The 13,328-nt window shown below is 38.4% G+C and overlaps 1 protein-coding gene across 2 annotated transcripts; it reads right to left on the bottom strand.

Annotated features, from left to right (window-relative positions):
* LOC109158937 (sphingosine kinase 1) lies at nucleotides 1-3,354 on the bottom strand. 2 transcript variants are annotated; one of them, XM_019306866.1, is made up of 10 exons: nucleotides 2,782-3,345; nucleotides 2,326-2,448; nucleotides 2,118-2,218; nucleotides 1,958-2,030; nucleotides 1,462-1,548; nucleotides 1,289-1,366; nucleotides 1,084-1,154; nucleotides 741-1,001; nucleotides 511-633; nucleotides 1-320 (listed from the first exon to the last, which is right to left on the bottom strand). In XM_019306866.1, the coding sequence occupies exons 1-10, from the start codon at nucleotides 3,086-3,088 to the stop codon at nucleotides 129-131; spliced, it is 1,416 nt and encodes a 471-aa protein (XP_019162411.1). In that variant the 5' UTR covers nucleotides 3,089-3,345; the 3' UTR covers nucleotides 1-128. The 2 variants fall into 2 exon arrangements, with proteins under 2 accessions (XP_019162411.1, XP_019162412.1); XM_019306867.1 differs by having other exon boundaries at nucleotides 301-383; nucleotides 2,782-3,354.
* Nucleotides 3,355-13,328: the final 9,974 nt, after the last annotated feature.

Here is a 13,328-nt window from a genome sequence, read left to right as displayed (position 1 = left end):
GCAGTGATGAATTGAATCTTAACTGTATATTGCATTTCCTTATATTTATGAAAGAGGGTTTTCACAATTCTGCAAATAAGCTAATCCTGAAACCAAACAGAACCCACTAAACACAATAATAGCAGATTCTAAATGGGGGAAAAGATAGTAGCCAACCCCTGATCCATTTTAATATGAAGCTTATCATAAGCCATTAAGGTTCTCTCTTCACACTTGTATGTTCCTCGACCTCGGGCAACAACCTCGCCATCCACGTCGATGATCCCATCCTTAGATGGATCCTCGGCTCTTGCACCTGGCTCCAGAACAAATTCCTTAACCTGTTGCAGCCCGAAATGGTTTATGTTACGTTTTCAAACATGTTCCACAACAAATTCCTTAACCTACGTTTTCATAGAATGTGTAGGTTCGTGCTCAGAAGCCGGGAGACGGGGCAGAGAAAAGGGCGAATAATACCAGAAATAAAATAACTACTCCATGTATATGGAGGGCATAAGCAAATATTTATACCTTGAAGTAAAAGACATATGGGGACTTGACATGGCCGCCATTGTTTAATCCAGTCATCAACGATAGCAAGGCCAACTTCGGGCAATCCTTTACCACGATCAAGTCCAGATAGCCATCTGAAAACTGCGTAGAAGTTGAAAAGACACACAAATTGGACACTATGGTTGTGACAATAAAGAATTTACCAGAAACCGTTGCGTTTTCAAGGAAATAAGACGAAAACAAATTACCTTGGCATCAGGTGCAGCCATAGTATCTTCACTACCCCAGGGTACATTATGGAGCCAGACTGAAACAAAAGGACCATCAATTTTCCGCCAGTTTGATTTCTGTACATCAACATCCGAAGGACCAGAATAGCCGCTTTCCGGGCCGCCATTTGAATAAACTTCCATAGGTTCAGTGGGCTCTCCATGAACTTCATCACCAGGTGCAGGCACAAACCTTATACACCCATTATACCTTCTAAGACAGAACATCCGTTGAAGAGCCTGGACCAAACGAACATGGTAAAACTTATTCATTGCTTTTAACATTAAACACGGAGAGACATAATAAAGATGAAGTACATACATAAAAATCTATTCGTGCACTCCCCATCCACCTGTACTTCTCAGACTCGATGTCAATGTCAGCTATAAGTCCTGGAAAGTAATCAAGTTTTCAACTTTTCATTAGACATGAATTACTCCGAGTTTTTAATTTTGTATATTTTTGTAGTTCACAATATTAACAGCTCGGGGACAGAACCAAGTAGATAAATGACAAGAATAGATACCCCAAGCAAGCATCAATACACTGAAAAACTTGGTTTGCCCCTGTGAAATGGTAGCTACATCTAGTGCTCGCTTGTGCCCTGCGGTAATCAAGAATACGACAGGAGACCACAAAATAAATAAAAAGTCACCAAAGAGAGCAAATTTGTATGAGAAAGACCGGGCAACATTCTACCTCGAATAATAGCAAGAGTTGCATTAGAAGCGGAACAAGGCTCTCCAACTGAATCTAGAAGAGATTTCACCATGCCATTTCCGGTGCCTGTGTGGAAGGATCATTTCTTCTGTTATAGCTCGTAATAACAGTTCTCCTAAAGATATAACCAGAGAACTCTAATGTCACTATCAAACAACACACTTTTTCTCAACAACCGAGGCCAGAATTCCAAAAATTGAATTTCCAATCATTCACCAATAAGCAGGCCAAATCAAAATCTATACAACTAAAGAAATTACTTAAGAAACTCAGTAATGAGTTTAAGAAGTTAGTGCTTCAAAGCTCCTAGCGGAATTTATGCAAGAAGATCACTAGATCAATATTAACAGTTTATTAGTTGGTAGACAATTTGAGTATGAAGTAATTGTCAACGAACTATTTCTTCTTCCAAACTAGTTCTTCGAAAGGATTTAGCATAAAGAAGAAGATGGAACTAATGAAAAGAAGCAAAAACCTGCAGGTATTACTCCAAGCGATATCTTTATTGCAGTCTTCCAATCCTCCCTTTCGAGCAGCCCATTAACTACCTACTAAAATTGCAACACAAGCATGAATGAACATGAAGATCACCGGTACATTTCTCATATGATATAATACTGGAATGACTAACCAACCTCAACCAAAATCCCATCTCCACTAACGCAAACAACTCCATCGTACTTTGAAAGATCCAAGTTACGAATAATTTCCTTGGCATGAAGCTGATATTTGGTTTCTGAATTTGAAAGATTAAAATAAAAAAGGCATGAATAAAAATTCTAAGATACCCCAGGGGAACATGAAAATTTTGGAGACATACTAAGAAAGTCCAGTGCGGCAAACCTTGCAATGCATATTCAACATTTGCATCCTCAAGCAGTGGTTTTACGTCGTCAAGAAAAATCTTGGAGGCAGATTTCTTTCCTCCATATGGATTCAGAAATATAAAGAGTCTCTTCGGTCGACCTGATTATCCCCCAAATTCAATTATGGCAAAAAAGCAAACACATTAAGATGAGCAGAATAACAATGGCAACAAATCAAATTGTATTTGAATGTGTACATGTTCATGCTACAATAACTAATAGGAACAACAAAATATTTAAACAAAGTAAGCAATTTGTATTTGCATGTAAAGAGACAATGGATCTAATAAACATGAATAAACTAGTTTCCACAAATATTTAAGTAAAGCACATATATTCACTATCTCTCTCTAATAAATCAAGTTCTTTTTGCACTGGCCACCAAAATTGCTGGAAAGAATAGCAATAAACAAATAATTCAGGTGGTTTTTACCCAGAGAATCGATGAATTCTTGGAGCTTTTGAGTCCAGAGCCGGAAAGATTCCTCAGAAAACGGCTCCAAGGTGAAGGTTTTTCTGAGGAGAGCTGTTTTGTTCTCGCAACAGCAGATTCCAGCTTCGCTTTCCACAACAGCCCTGATTTTGATCAGTGAACCTTCGACTGAGAATCCGAGGACCTGCTTCTCTATCCACAGGCACCGGGCCGGCCACCGGAGCTGTCCGCCGGCTGTGAGCGTCACTGGAGTTTCGATGCCATTGATTCTTACCCGGTCCGAGAGAACTGTCTCCCCGGGGTCCATTTGATCCGGAATTAAACCGAACCGGGATAGACGAGCACTTGGATTTGGCTATTCCGGCACCTCAGACAGCGGGTTTGATAAGTATTCCGTACAAGACAACGATTCTTTTTTAAGGTAAATTTATATATATATATAACGGATGTGGACCCCAGATTCAACCTCGTTTGAATCGTTTCCGTCACGTGGACGAGGAAAGATTGGGTTTCGTGCCCGCCATTATTGAACTTGAACCGAATTATAAAATCCAATTCTAGCGAGTTTTTGGGGCACTGCATCATCATTGTTGACTAAAACTGCACTGACACTTCCCGTAGACGTAAGCCGAATTGATCCGGACGGGGTAGGTGGCGGATAACAGATCTCGATCCGTCCCGGACCGGCGGACCTTGTCGGAAATAGCAATGATTAGTAGAACAGCCTTTTCGAAGTGTACAAGGCTGTCACATGAAGAAACGAGCTCTGACGTAGAATTCTAGAAAGCAATCTCTGTTCCGGTTCACTTGGGGCACCATCTTTCACAAAGCTCGTATTGTTGCTTTATTCTTTAGAAAAAAAAAAAAAAGACATTTTAAATATTGCAATTGCTTTCCGAGAGCCATCTGTGTTCCAGCCACAAAGCTCACTTAAATGACTTTAGGGGACATTTGGTTGGAAAAATGAAATTATGGGGAAAAATTTGTAATTTTCGGCATGTTTGGTTGTTGGTGAATCTGTTAAAAGTTTGACGGATACATTGATTTTGATGTTTTGATCATGGTTAAACGTCAAAATAGTTGTTTGGTAAATCAACGATTTGGGACAACAGTGATGGCGTTCACACCAGCAACACAACACAAGGAACCTGAGTAATATCTGTTTGGAGGCTCAAGAATCTTTTCCCTAGATTATATTAAATGCATTTTCATTTTCCATGTGTCTTTTACAATTCCTAGAATTTGAATGTTACGTTGCTTTGTTTTATGCCTATATATTAGGCCATTTTGTAACCAGAAGGGGGACTTGAAAATTATTATGAATGTACTTCCTGTTTTGTTCTAATGAATCATTAGAATTCTTTGTTCAGCTACTGCGTTCTGCATCAGTTGGTATTCAGAGCCATTAAGTTCTTAGGCAACAAACGAGATAGCGGTACATCCCTCTCAAATTGTTACGACCCAAAATGGTTCGAGATGGCAATACCGGCGGTGGTAGCAATCAACCCATTGGCGATGACCGTGGGGTAGAAGCCCTTTGGGCAGCATTTCGAGCACACGAGGATAACTCTAACCGCGAGTTCCAAGAACTTCGTGGTATTCTTGAAGCTATACGTTTGGGAATGAATGGTGGTGGGATAAATCCGGCTGCCAATCCCAGACAAAACCAACCTGTGGAAGGAGCTATTCCGAGGCAAGCACAACACCCACCCCGGCGCTATAACTTTCAGGAGCAAATGGATGACAGTGATGACGAAGATACTACAAGCCACAATTATCCTGCACAACGACGAGAGTACTACAGACCCAAGATTGACCTTCATTGCTTCAATGGCAACTTAGACATTGAATCTTTCTTAGACTGGTGCTATGAAGTTGAAAGCAGTTTTGAGATGCTAGATGTCCCTGAAAACAAGCAGGTTAAGTATGTTGCAAACAAGTTACGCGGTGGGGCATCCGCTTGGTGGGATATGACTCAGAATAATAGGAGGAGGCAAGGAAAAATGCCTGTGACCTCATGGAGAAAAATGAAGAAGCTCATGATGGGGAGATTTTTGCCCCCTGACTATCAGCAACAGCTATTTCAAAAATATCAACGTTGCTCTCAGGGAGGTCGGAGCGTGAATGAATACACAGAAGAATTCTATCGGCTTGGAGCGCGTTGTAATCTGTCTGAGACTCCTGAACAACAAACTGCACGCTACATAAATGGGTTGAGATTTAATATCCGAGAACGAATGGCTTTGGCTCCAATTTGGACGGTTGATGAAGCCTATAATATGGCTTTGCGGGCTGAGGAATTGTTGTCTCAAGCTACTTCTCGTAAACAGTCCATGGCAGCACCGTCTAGAAATACTACAGAGACCAATTCCCAGAGAACTACTCCAAACCAAAATTTTGTTCCTTCACTATCTCATAATTTGCAGGAGGCAGTAGGCAATAATTCTAAATTCCAGCGACAAAAAGGTGGTGAAATATCTTCTAAAAGTATTGCACCAAATCCTTATGCAAGACCAATGACGGGCAAGTGCTTCAAATGTGGTGAACCAGGACACCGCTCAAATGAATGTCGAGCTAGAAAATCTGTCAACCTTGTGGAGGAACAAGATGAGTTTGACGAAGAGGGAGTCACTAATGAAGATGAAGTAGAGGTTGCCGAAGAAGTCGGAGAACACTTAAATTGTGTTGTACAGAGGCTTCTGTGCACTACTGAAAGAAATAATCCTGCCCAAAGAAACAACATCTTTCGAGCTCATTGCAGTGTACTGGGAAAAGTTTGTAAACTTATTATTGACAATGGCAGTTGTGACAACATTGTATCCAAGGCACTTGTGCAACGTTTAGGACTGCCAACTAAGCCTCACCCGAAGCCTTACAAATTGGGTTGGATAAAAGAAGGGCCATCTGTTATGGTGATGGAGGTTTGCCGTGTGCCGGTTTCTATTGGGAAGAGCTACCAAGACACTGTGACTTGCGAAGTCATTGACATGGATGCATGTCATATTCTTTTAGGAAGACCATGGCAGTTTGACGTAGATGCTATTTACCATGGGCGGCAGAACACTTATGAATTTTTGTGGAAAAGTAAAAAGATATTAATCCCTCCTATTTCTTGGAATGTTGCAGACCAAAGAAAAACATGTGCTGTCACTGCAAATTGGAAGGAATTTATTGCAGAAGCTAAAGACTTCAAAACTATCCTGCTAGTGGTGGGTAAGGAAATAGACTCTCAATATTTTGTTCCTGATGAGCTGAGATCTTTGCTAAAGGAATTTTCAGATGTTGCACCAGAAGAACTTCCTGATGGATTGCCACCTTTAAGGAACATTCAACACCAAATAGATTTGATACCCGGAGCAAGTCTACCTAATCTCCCACATTACCGCATGAATCCCGTGGAGAATGAGGCTGTAAATAATATAGTTGTTGAACTCTTACGGAAGGGATTTATTCAAGAAAGTAAGAGTCCATGTGCTGTGCCGGCATTACTCGCTCCAAAAAAGGATGGCAGTTTTAGAATGTGCGTTGATAGCCGGGCTATTAACAAGATCACCGTCAGGTATCGTTTCCCAATTCCGCGATTGGATGACATGCTAGACCAACTCCATGGTGCTACTGTTTTCTCAAAAATTGACCTTAGAAGTGGATATCACCAGGTGCGTATTAAACCTGGAGACGAATGGAAAACCGCTTTCAAAACCCGAGATGGTCTTTATGAATGGTTGGTAATGTCGTTCGGGTTGTCCAATGCTCCTAGTACTTTCATGCGGCTCATGAATGAAGTCTTAAGGCCTTTCAATGGCAAGTTCATTATTGTATATTTTGACGACATTCTGATATATAGTCAGAACCAGGAAGAACACCTAAGGCATCTAAAGTTGATATTGCAGACTCTTCAGAAACACAAGTTGTACATCAACTTAAAAAAATGCTCTTTTATGGTTGAAAAACTTGTCTTTCTTGGCTTTGTGATTAGTGCAGATGGAATACGAGTTGATGAAGAAAAGGTGAGGGCAATACGAGAATGGCCGACTCCAACGACCGTGGGGGAAGTTCGAAGCTTTCACGGTTTAGCCACCTTTTACAGAAGGTTTATTAAAGATTTTAGTAGCATTGCAGCTCCCATCACTAATTGTTTGCGTAAAGGAAATTTCAAATGGGATGAGGTGGCTAATGCTAGCTTCAATGAACTAAAGGAGAAAATCACATCTGCCCCTGTTCTTGCATTGCCAGACTTTAACAAAGTTTTCGAAGTTGAATGTGATGCCAGTGGAGTGGGAATAGGTGCTGTGTTGTCTCAAGAAAAGAAACCAGTGGCATTCTACAGTGAAAAACTAAGCCCAGCTCGTGAAAAATGGTCTACTTATGAACAGGAACTCTATGCATTGGTACGAGCTTTGCAGGTTTGGTCTCATTATTTAATGCCTCGTGATTTTGTGATTTACTCAGACCATGAAGCTTTAAAATACTTTCAAAATCAGAAACACATGAACAAAATGCATGCAAGGTGGTCATCTTTCCTTGAGCAATTCTCCTTCGTGATTAAGCATAAATCTGGAGTATCAAATAAAGTGGCTGATGCCCTTAGTAGACGAAGGAGCCTGTTGATCACATTGCAAGGAGAGCTCATTGGGTTTGAACTACTAAGGGACCTCTATGATTTTGATGAGGATTTCAAAGAAATATGGAAGAAAGCTCAACAACACAACTCAACTCAAGACTTTCATATTTTAGATGGATATCTGTTCAAAGGAAATCGCTTATGCATCCCAAGGACATCTTTACGGGAAAAGCTCATTAGGGACTTGCATGGTGGAGGTTTAGCAGGGCATATGGGCAGAGATAAAACGATTGCTAGCCTAGAAGAGAGGTATTATTGGCCACAATTGAAGAGAGATGTGGCCACCTTTGTTAAGAGATGCTCTATTTGTCAAACCTCTAAAGGGCATGTGCAGAATACTGGTCTTTATACACCTTTGCCAACTCCAGAGAATATTTGGGAAGATTTATCCATGGACTTCGTGCTTGGCCTTCCCAAAACACAGAGGGGAGTAGATTCGGTGTTTGTGGTGGTGGATCGGTTCTCCAAAATGGCTCATTTCATCCCTTGTAAAAAAACTTCTGATGCTGTTCATGTGGCCCGACTATTTTTTCAAGAGATTGTTCGTCTTCACGGTGTCCCTCGATCCATAACATCTGACAGAGATTCAAAATTTCTCTCTCATTTTTGGACGACTCTTTGGAAGCGCTTTGATGCAAGTTTGAATTTCAGTAGTTCTGCGCACCCACAAACGGATGGTCAGACTGAGGTCACAAATCGTACTCTCGGGAATTTGATCCGGTGCATTTGTGGGGAGCATGTTAAGCAGTGGGATTTTGCTTTGTCACAAGCTGAATTTGCATACAATAGCTTTGTTCATATGTCCATTGGGCGTTCTCCATTCTCTGTTGTGTATACAAAAACTCCACGCCATGCTGTAGACCTTCTTCACTTACCGAAGGTTGATGGGATACACAAATCTGCCTCAAACATGGCTGAACAAGTCAAGAATGTCCATGAAGAAGTTAAGGCAAAGTTGAGCGCTTCAAATGCCAAATATAAAGCTGCAGCCGATAAAAAGCGCAGACAACAATTGTTTCAAGTTGGAGAACATGTGTTAATATACTTACGCAAGGAGAGGTATCCTGCAGGCACTTTTCACAAACTCAGTCCAAAGAAATATGGCCCATTTGAGATTCTACGAAAGATCAATGACAATGCCTATGTCGTGAACATACCAGATGACTGGAAGATTTCGAAAACCTTCAATGTTGCAGATATCTTCAAGTTTTATCCTGGCCAAGAGTTGTATCCAGATGAAGCTAACTCGAGGACGAGTTTTTCACAGGTAGGGGAGTATGATGGCGTTCACACCAGCAACACAACACAAGGAACCTGAGTAATATCTGTTTGGAGGCTCAAGAATCTTTTCCCTAGATTATATTAAATGCATTTTCATTTTCCATGTGTCTTTTACAATTCCTAGAATTTGAATGTTACGTTGCTTTGTTTTATGCCTATATATTAGGCCATTTTGTAACCAGAAGGGGGACTTGAAAATTATTATGAATGTACTTCCTGTTTTGTTCTAATGAATCATTAGAATTCTTTGTTCAGCTACTGCGTTCTGCATCAAACAGATTGTTCCAAACTGTTGAATCTCAAACGCTGCTAAGAAAAATTACATTTTTCCCAAAACACTTTTACTTTTAATTAAAAAAAAAAAAAAAAAAAAAACTATTGAGGTACCTTTAAGGTTCAATTTATGAGGAACCTTAAAGGCTCTTTATAGCCGTACCCATCCGAATTCAGATGAGCACAACTAAAATAAATGGAACCTTGAAGCTCGTTTTATTGAGACTCCTTCCCAACCCACATCGAAAATAAAGGGGAGATGCTCCCCTTATTATTAATTTTTTTTTTTCACTTTTGTTAGCATCATCATCATCATCATCATCATTATTATTATTATTATTATTATTATTATTATTATTATTATTATTATTATTATTATTATTATTATTATTATTATTAATTTTTGTGTGTGAAAGGAATAATGGCCAAATAGGCCATCCAATACACAGCAAATTGTATTTGGGTCAACCTTAAATGTTTTGTTGACCTGGTAACGGCGGCTGTGGAAGGTGGACACGGTTTCAAAACTGTTCATAATTATGAATATATAGTTCAAAAATTATGAACATATAGTTTTATAAGTATGAACATAGAGTTGTGAACATAATTATGAATATATAGTTTTGTAATTATAAATATAGAGATAGAGATTTAATAATTGTGAATATGAAGTTCAAAAATTATGAATATATAAATAATTATGAACATATAGTTCAGTAATTATGACCATAGAGTTCTGTAATTGTAAATATAGAGTTCACTAATTATGAATATGAAGTTCAAAATTTATGAATATATAGTTCAGTAATTATGAACATAGAATCGTGTCTATCTTGCAAGGTGGACACGGTTCCACAGCATAACGATTGCCCGGTAACATGCTGACGTGACGGTTATCAAATTTTAAAATATTGTTTTTACTTTTCTTTTAATAAATTTAAATTAAATACCAATTAATTTTATTTTTTTAAATATCGCCTCTTCCGCTGAGAATGCGAGGGGCTGCCTTCTCAGCGAAGAAGGCAACCTGCTGCATGCCTCCTCACCGGAGAAGACGCCAGTGAGAAGGCAACCTAACTAGAGAAGGCAATCCACTGGGTTGCCTTCTCAACAAAGAAGGCAGCCTCTCGCCTTCTCCAGCGATAGTTTTTTTATAAAAATTATTATTTAATTTAAATTTATTAAAATAAAATTTAAAAATATTTTTTAAAATTTGGTAACCGCCACATCAGCATGTTACCAGGTCAACAAGTCATTTTAGGTTGAATTGCATTGTTTGGAGACCTAATTGTAATTTTGTTTTTAGTTCAATGACTCAATTGCAGTTTGCTGTGTAGTTCTATTTGACCCTTATTCCTTTGTGAAATTTATGTATACTGTTTATGTTATTTTACATGTTAATCGCTAAGCTAATTTTATCAAACATTTTTTTACAAACAGTTTATCAAACTTGCTAATACACTCCGCTATTTGCTAATTGCTAACACAATTTGCTAACCGTTGATGATACGACACTGTCAGACGTGTTTAACGGAATCTGGAAGACAAGAAAATGAAATTATATATGGTGAAGTTAACCTTTGAAAGCTCTCATCTCTCTTTTACATTGTGCCATCTTTCATCCATGTCATAAAAAAATAAAAAATAAAAACAAACAAAAAAAAAAAACTCATTAAAATGCATTGATGGTGTTGTCCTTACAGGCGAATTGAAACTAAAGATCAGACATTAAATGGACTAAGCCATTTAGAGAAAATTAAAGATGAAGATTTTGAGTATGAATGTTTGTTGAAGTCTCCTCTGACGGCATGATGCCCACACGTCTCTTATGGATCTCACTACTCGTCTTTAGTATGGTAGCAATGTTGTCAGGGACGCCTATCCATTGCCAAACTGTAATCCATAGAATTTGAATTTTCTTAATTCAGAATTCCGGGTCTACTGTGACAGTTAAGTTAGCCTTGCGTGCGGGATTAGTGTTATGAGTTATGACTTACGTTTTAATCTAATATTCTTTCCAGCCACTTTATCCAAAAGGCAACAAGATTAAAAGATTAATGTTACTTGTACTATGATGAGGTTATAAGACAATTTTATTTTCTTTGGTAATTTGAATATCGTATGCTTGTAGTTGCTTTCTGATATTTATATTTTTTGATAGAGCAAATTACACTTTTGGTCCTATGATTATAGGGGGCATGTTAATTTCGTTCCATGACTTTTAAAAATAACAATTTAGTCCTTTAACTATGATTTTTTAAGCAGATTTGGTCCTTCCAGCCAAATCACCGGCAAAATTTGACCGAAAAAATATAAACTATTTTTAATTATTTAATTATGGGGACAAATTGGTCATTTCAGCTCTTCCTTCTTCTTCCTTCTCCTCTGTTCTTCTTCTTCTTTCTTGCAAAGAGTTGCAACGACGGCCGATTGAATTACACTACCTCTAATCCCACCAATATAAAAATCGCAAGCTTCAAAAGTCGAAACATATTTAGCATTTCATCTTTCATTAAAATCACACGTCTTTTCAGCAAATCTTAGCACATATCGCAGTTGTCCTCTTCCACCTGCCTCGCCGCTGTCGTCGTCATGGACAACATTGAAACGGTGAAGACCTCTGTGAACGTTTTTTATGCTCTGGTTGACCACGAGAGAATTCCAGAACCTCTATGATTTGAAGCATCGTCTTGGTGTTTTTGATGCTCTGGGTGACCATGGGAGAATTCTTCCTCTGTGAATGGCGGCGATGGCAACTTCACGGTGAATTCTTCCTCTGTGAACGAATCCGAAAGAATCAGTGTATAATTTCATTAATCTGTGATGATTTACCATTAACATGGGTTTGGCCGGTGATTCGAAGATATGGGTTGCCGTTTCCTTCGCAAATCAGTCGGCGAGTAGGTTGAATGGAGAAGGAGGTGATTTGAAATGACTAATTTGCCCCTCTGATTAAATAGTTAAAAATGGTTTGGGTTTTTCCGGCAATATTTGGCCGGTGATTTAACCGGCATGACCAAATGTGTTAAAAATTGCATAGTTACGGGACTAAATTGTTAGTTTTTAAAGTTAAGTACTGAAATTAACACGCCTCCTATAGTCACAGACTCACAGAACAAAAAGTGTAATTTACTCTTTTTTGATATTAATAGACTTGTTGGGCGCGGCCTTGATATAAACAAGTATACCGGCTTTAATATTAGTAAACTTCCTTATCTCAAGTCACAATATCATAATACTTTATAATCTTGATTTCAAAAGATTTTTTTTTTAACTCTTATTATTGATGTGAAAATTAGTAAATCATCATTCACTATTTTTTTTTTTCTAAAAGCATTTCTAATATCAAATAAAATACTATTTTAACCAGATATATACTATGAAAGAACAAAACTCTTCTCGTATTTTGGATGCATTAATAACACGATGGCAACATTTGCAGAATTTGTTTTGATGATGGGACAGCAGTTTGGAGCGGAAGCGGAACGTGGCAGTTCTGACTTCTGAACTCTGAAGCGTTAATACAAAAATGTTTTTATTTTATTTTATTTGGAGCTAACGACTCAGGGTTGGGTTGCACGTGGGCGGATCCCATTTCGTAGTTTGACCTGCTTCTCCTAGTATTGACTACTATTTCCCTCGTCCATCCTGGCATCCTCGTCATCACCGAACATAATACAAGCCAGGAAGATGAGTTGTTGGAATAATGTTTGAGGCTGATTGGGATTATCGTGCTTTAATACAAATTTGTTTAATTAATCAACATCCCTTTCATAGAAGCTCCAAATTAGCTCAAACAATGTAGTCAACTGCTGCCCAACCATTCTTTATTTAGTAAAATTGGGAGTTATTGGGTTCATCAACTCCAACTACGTTGATTACGTTGTTGACTTAATTACTATAGTATTACAAATTTGACTATTTCGCTTATTAATTTTCTTAGTTTGAGTCAGTCAGCTATGTCTAACACATTATTGCGGATGTTACACGTTTGACTATTTTGCCTATTGACTATTGATTTTAGCTAGTCATCTATGGCTGATTTACACATCCTCACAGTAACTATAATGTTACAAGTTTGACTGTTTTACCTATTGATTTGAGCCGGTTCCCATGATTGATCGAGTACGCAAACAACTCTAAATTCATCATATCATTTTCATATTTAACCAACTTTTACCTCATCAAACATAGTTCAACTGGTAAGATACACGATCAGTCTTTACCTCATTCTATCCAGCAATGGATAGCTCACAGACCTTGAAGAGACATCTGTGATTTAAACAACTTATCTTATAAACTTGTAGTACAGTCTCAATATGGACAAATCATATGCTCCATGAAAAAAGGTTAATATTGAATAATTTGTTTA

This window comes from Ipomoea nil, unplaced genomic scaffold (assembly GCF_001879475.1).
Source record: "Ipomoea nil cultivar Tokyo-kokei standard unplaced genomic scaffold, Asagao_1.1 scaffold2826, whole genome shotgun sequence".
In the NCBI taxonomy this organism is placed as follows: domain Eukaryota; kingdom Viridiplantae; phylum Streptophyta; class Magnoliopsida; order Solanales; family Convolvulaceae; genus Ipomoea; species Ipomoea nil.
Note: the sequence above shows the minus strand (reverse complement) of the source record. Positions and strands in the feature narration are given on the sequence as shown.

Bases quoted from the DNA above. Each gene is read 5' to 3' on its own strand.
- LOC109158937 (XM_019306866.1), bottom strand. From the start codon at position 3,088: ATGGACCCCGGGGAGACAGTTCTCTCGGACCGGGTAAGAATCAATGGC. The intron at 1,549-1,957 runs GTTTTTGCTTCT...CCTTCCACACAG, and splicing joins GCTTGGAGTAATACCTGCAG to GCACCGGAAATGGCATGGTG. The intron at 1,367-1,461 runs GTAGAATGTTGC...TGATTACCGCAG, and splicing joins AACTCTTGCTATTATTCGAG to GGCACAAGCGAGCACTAGAT.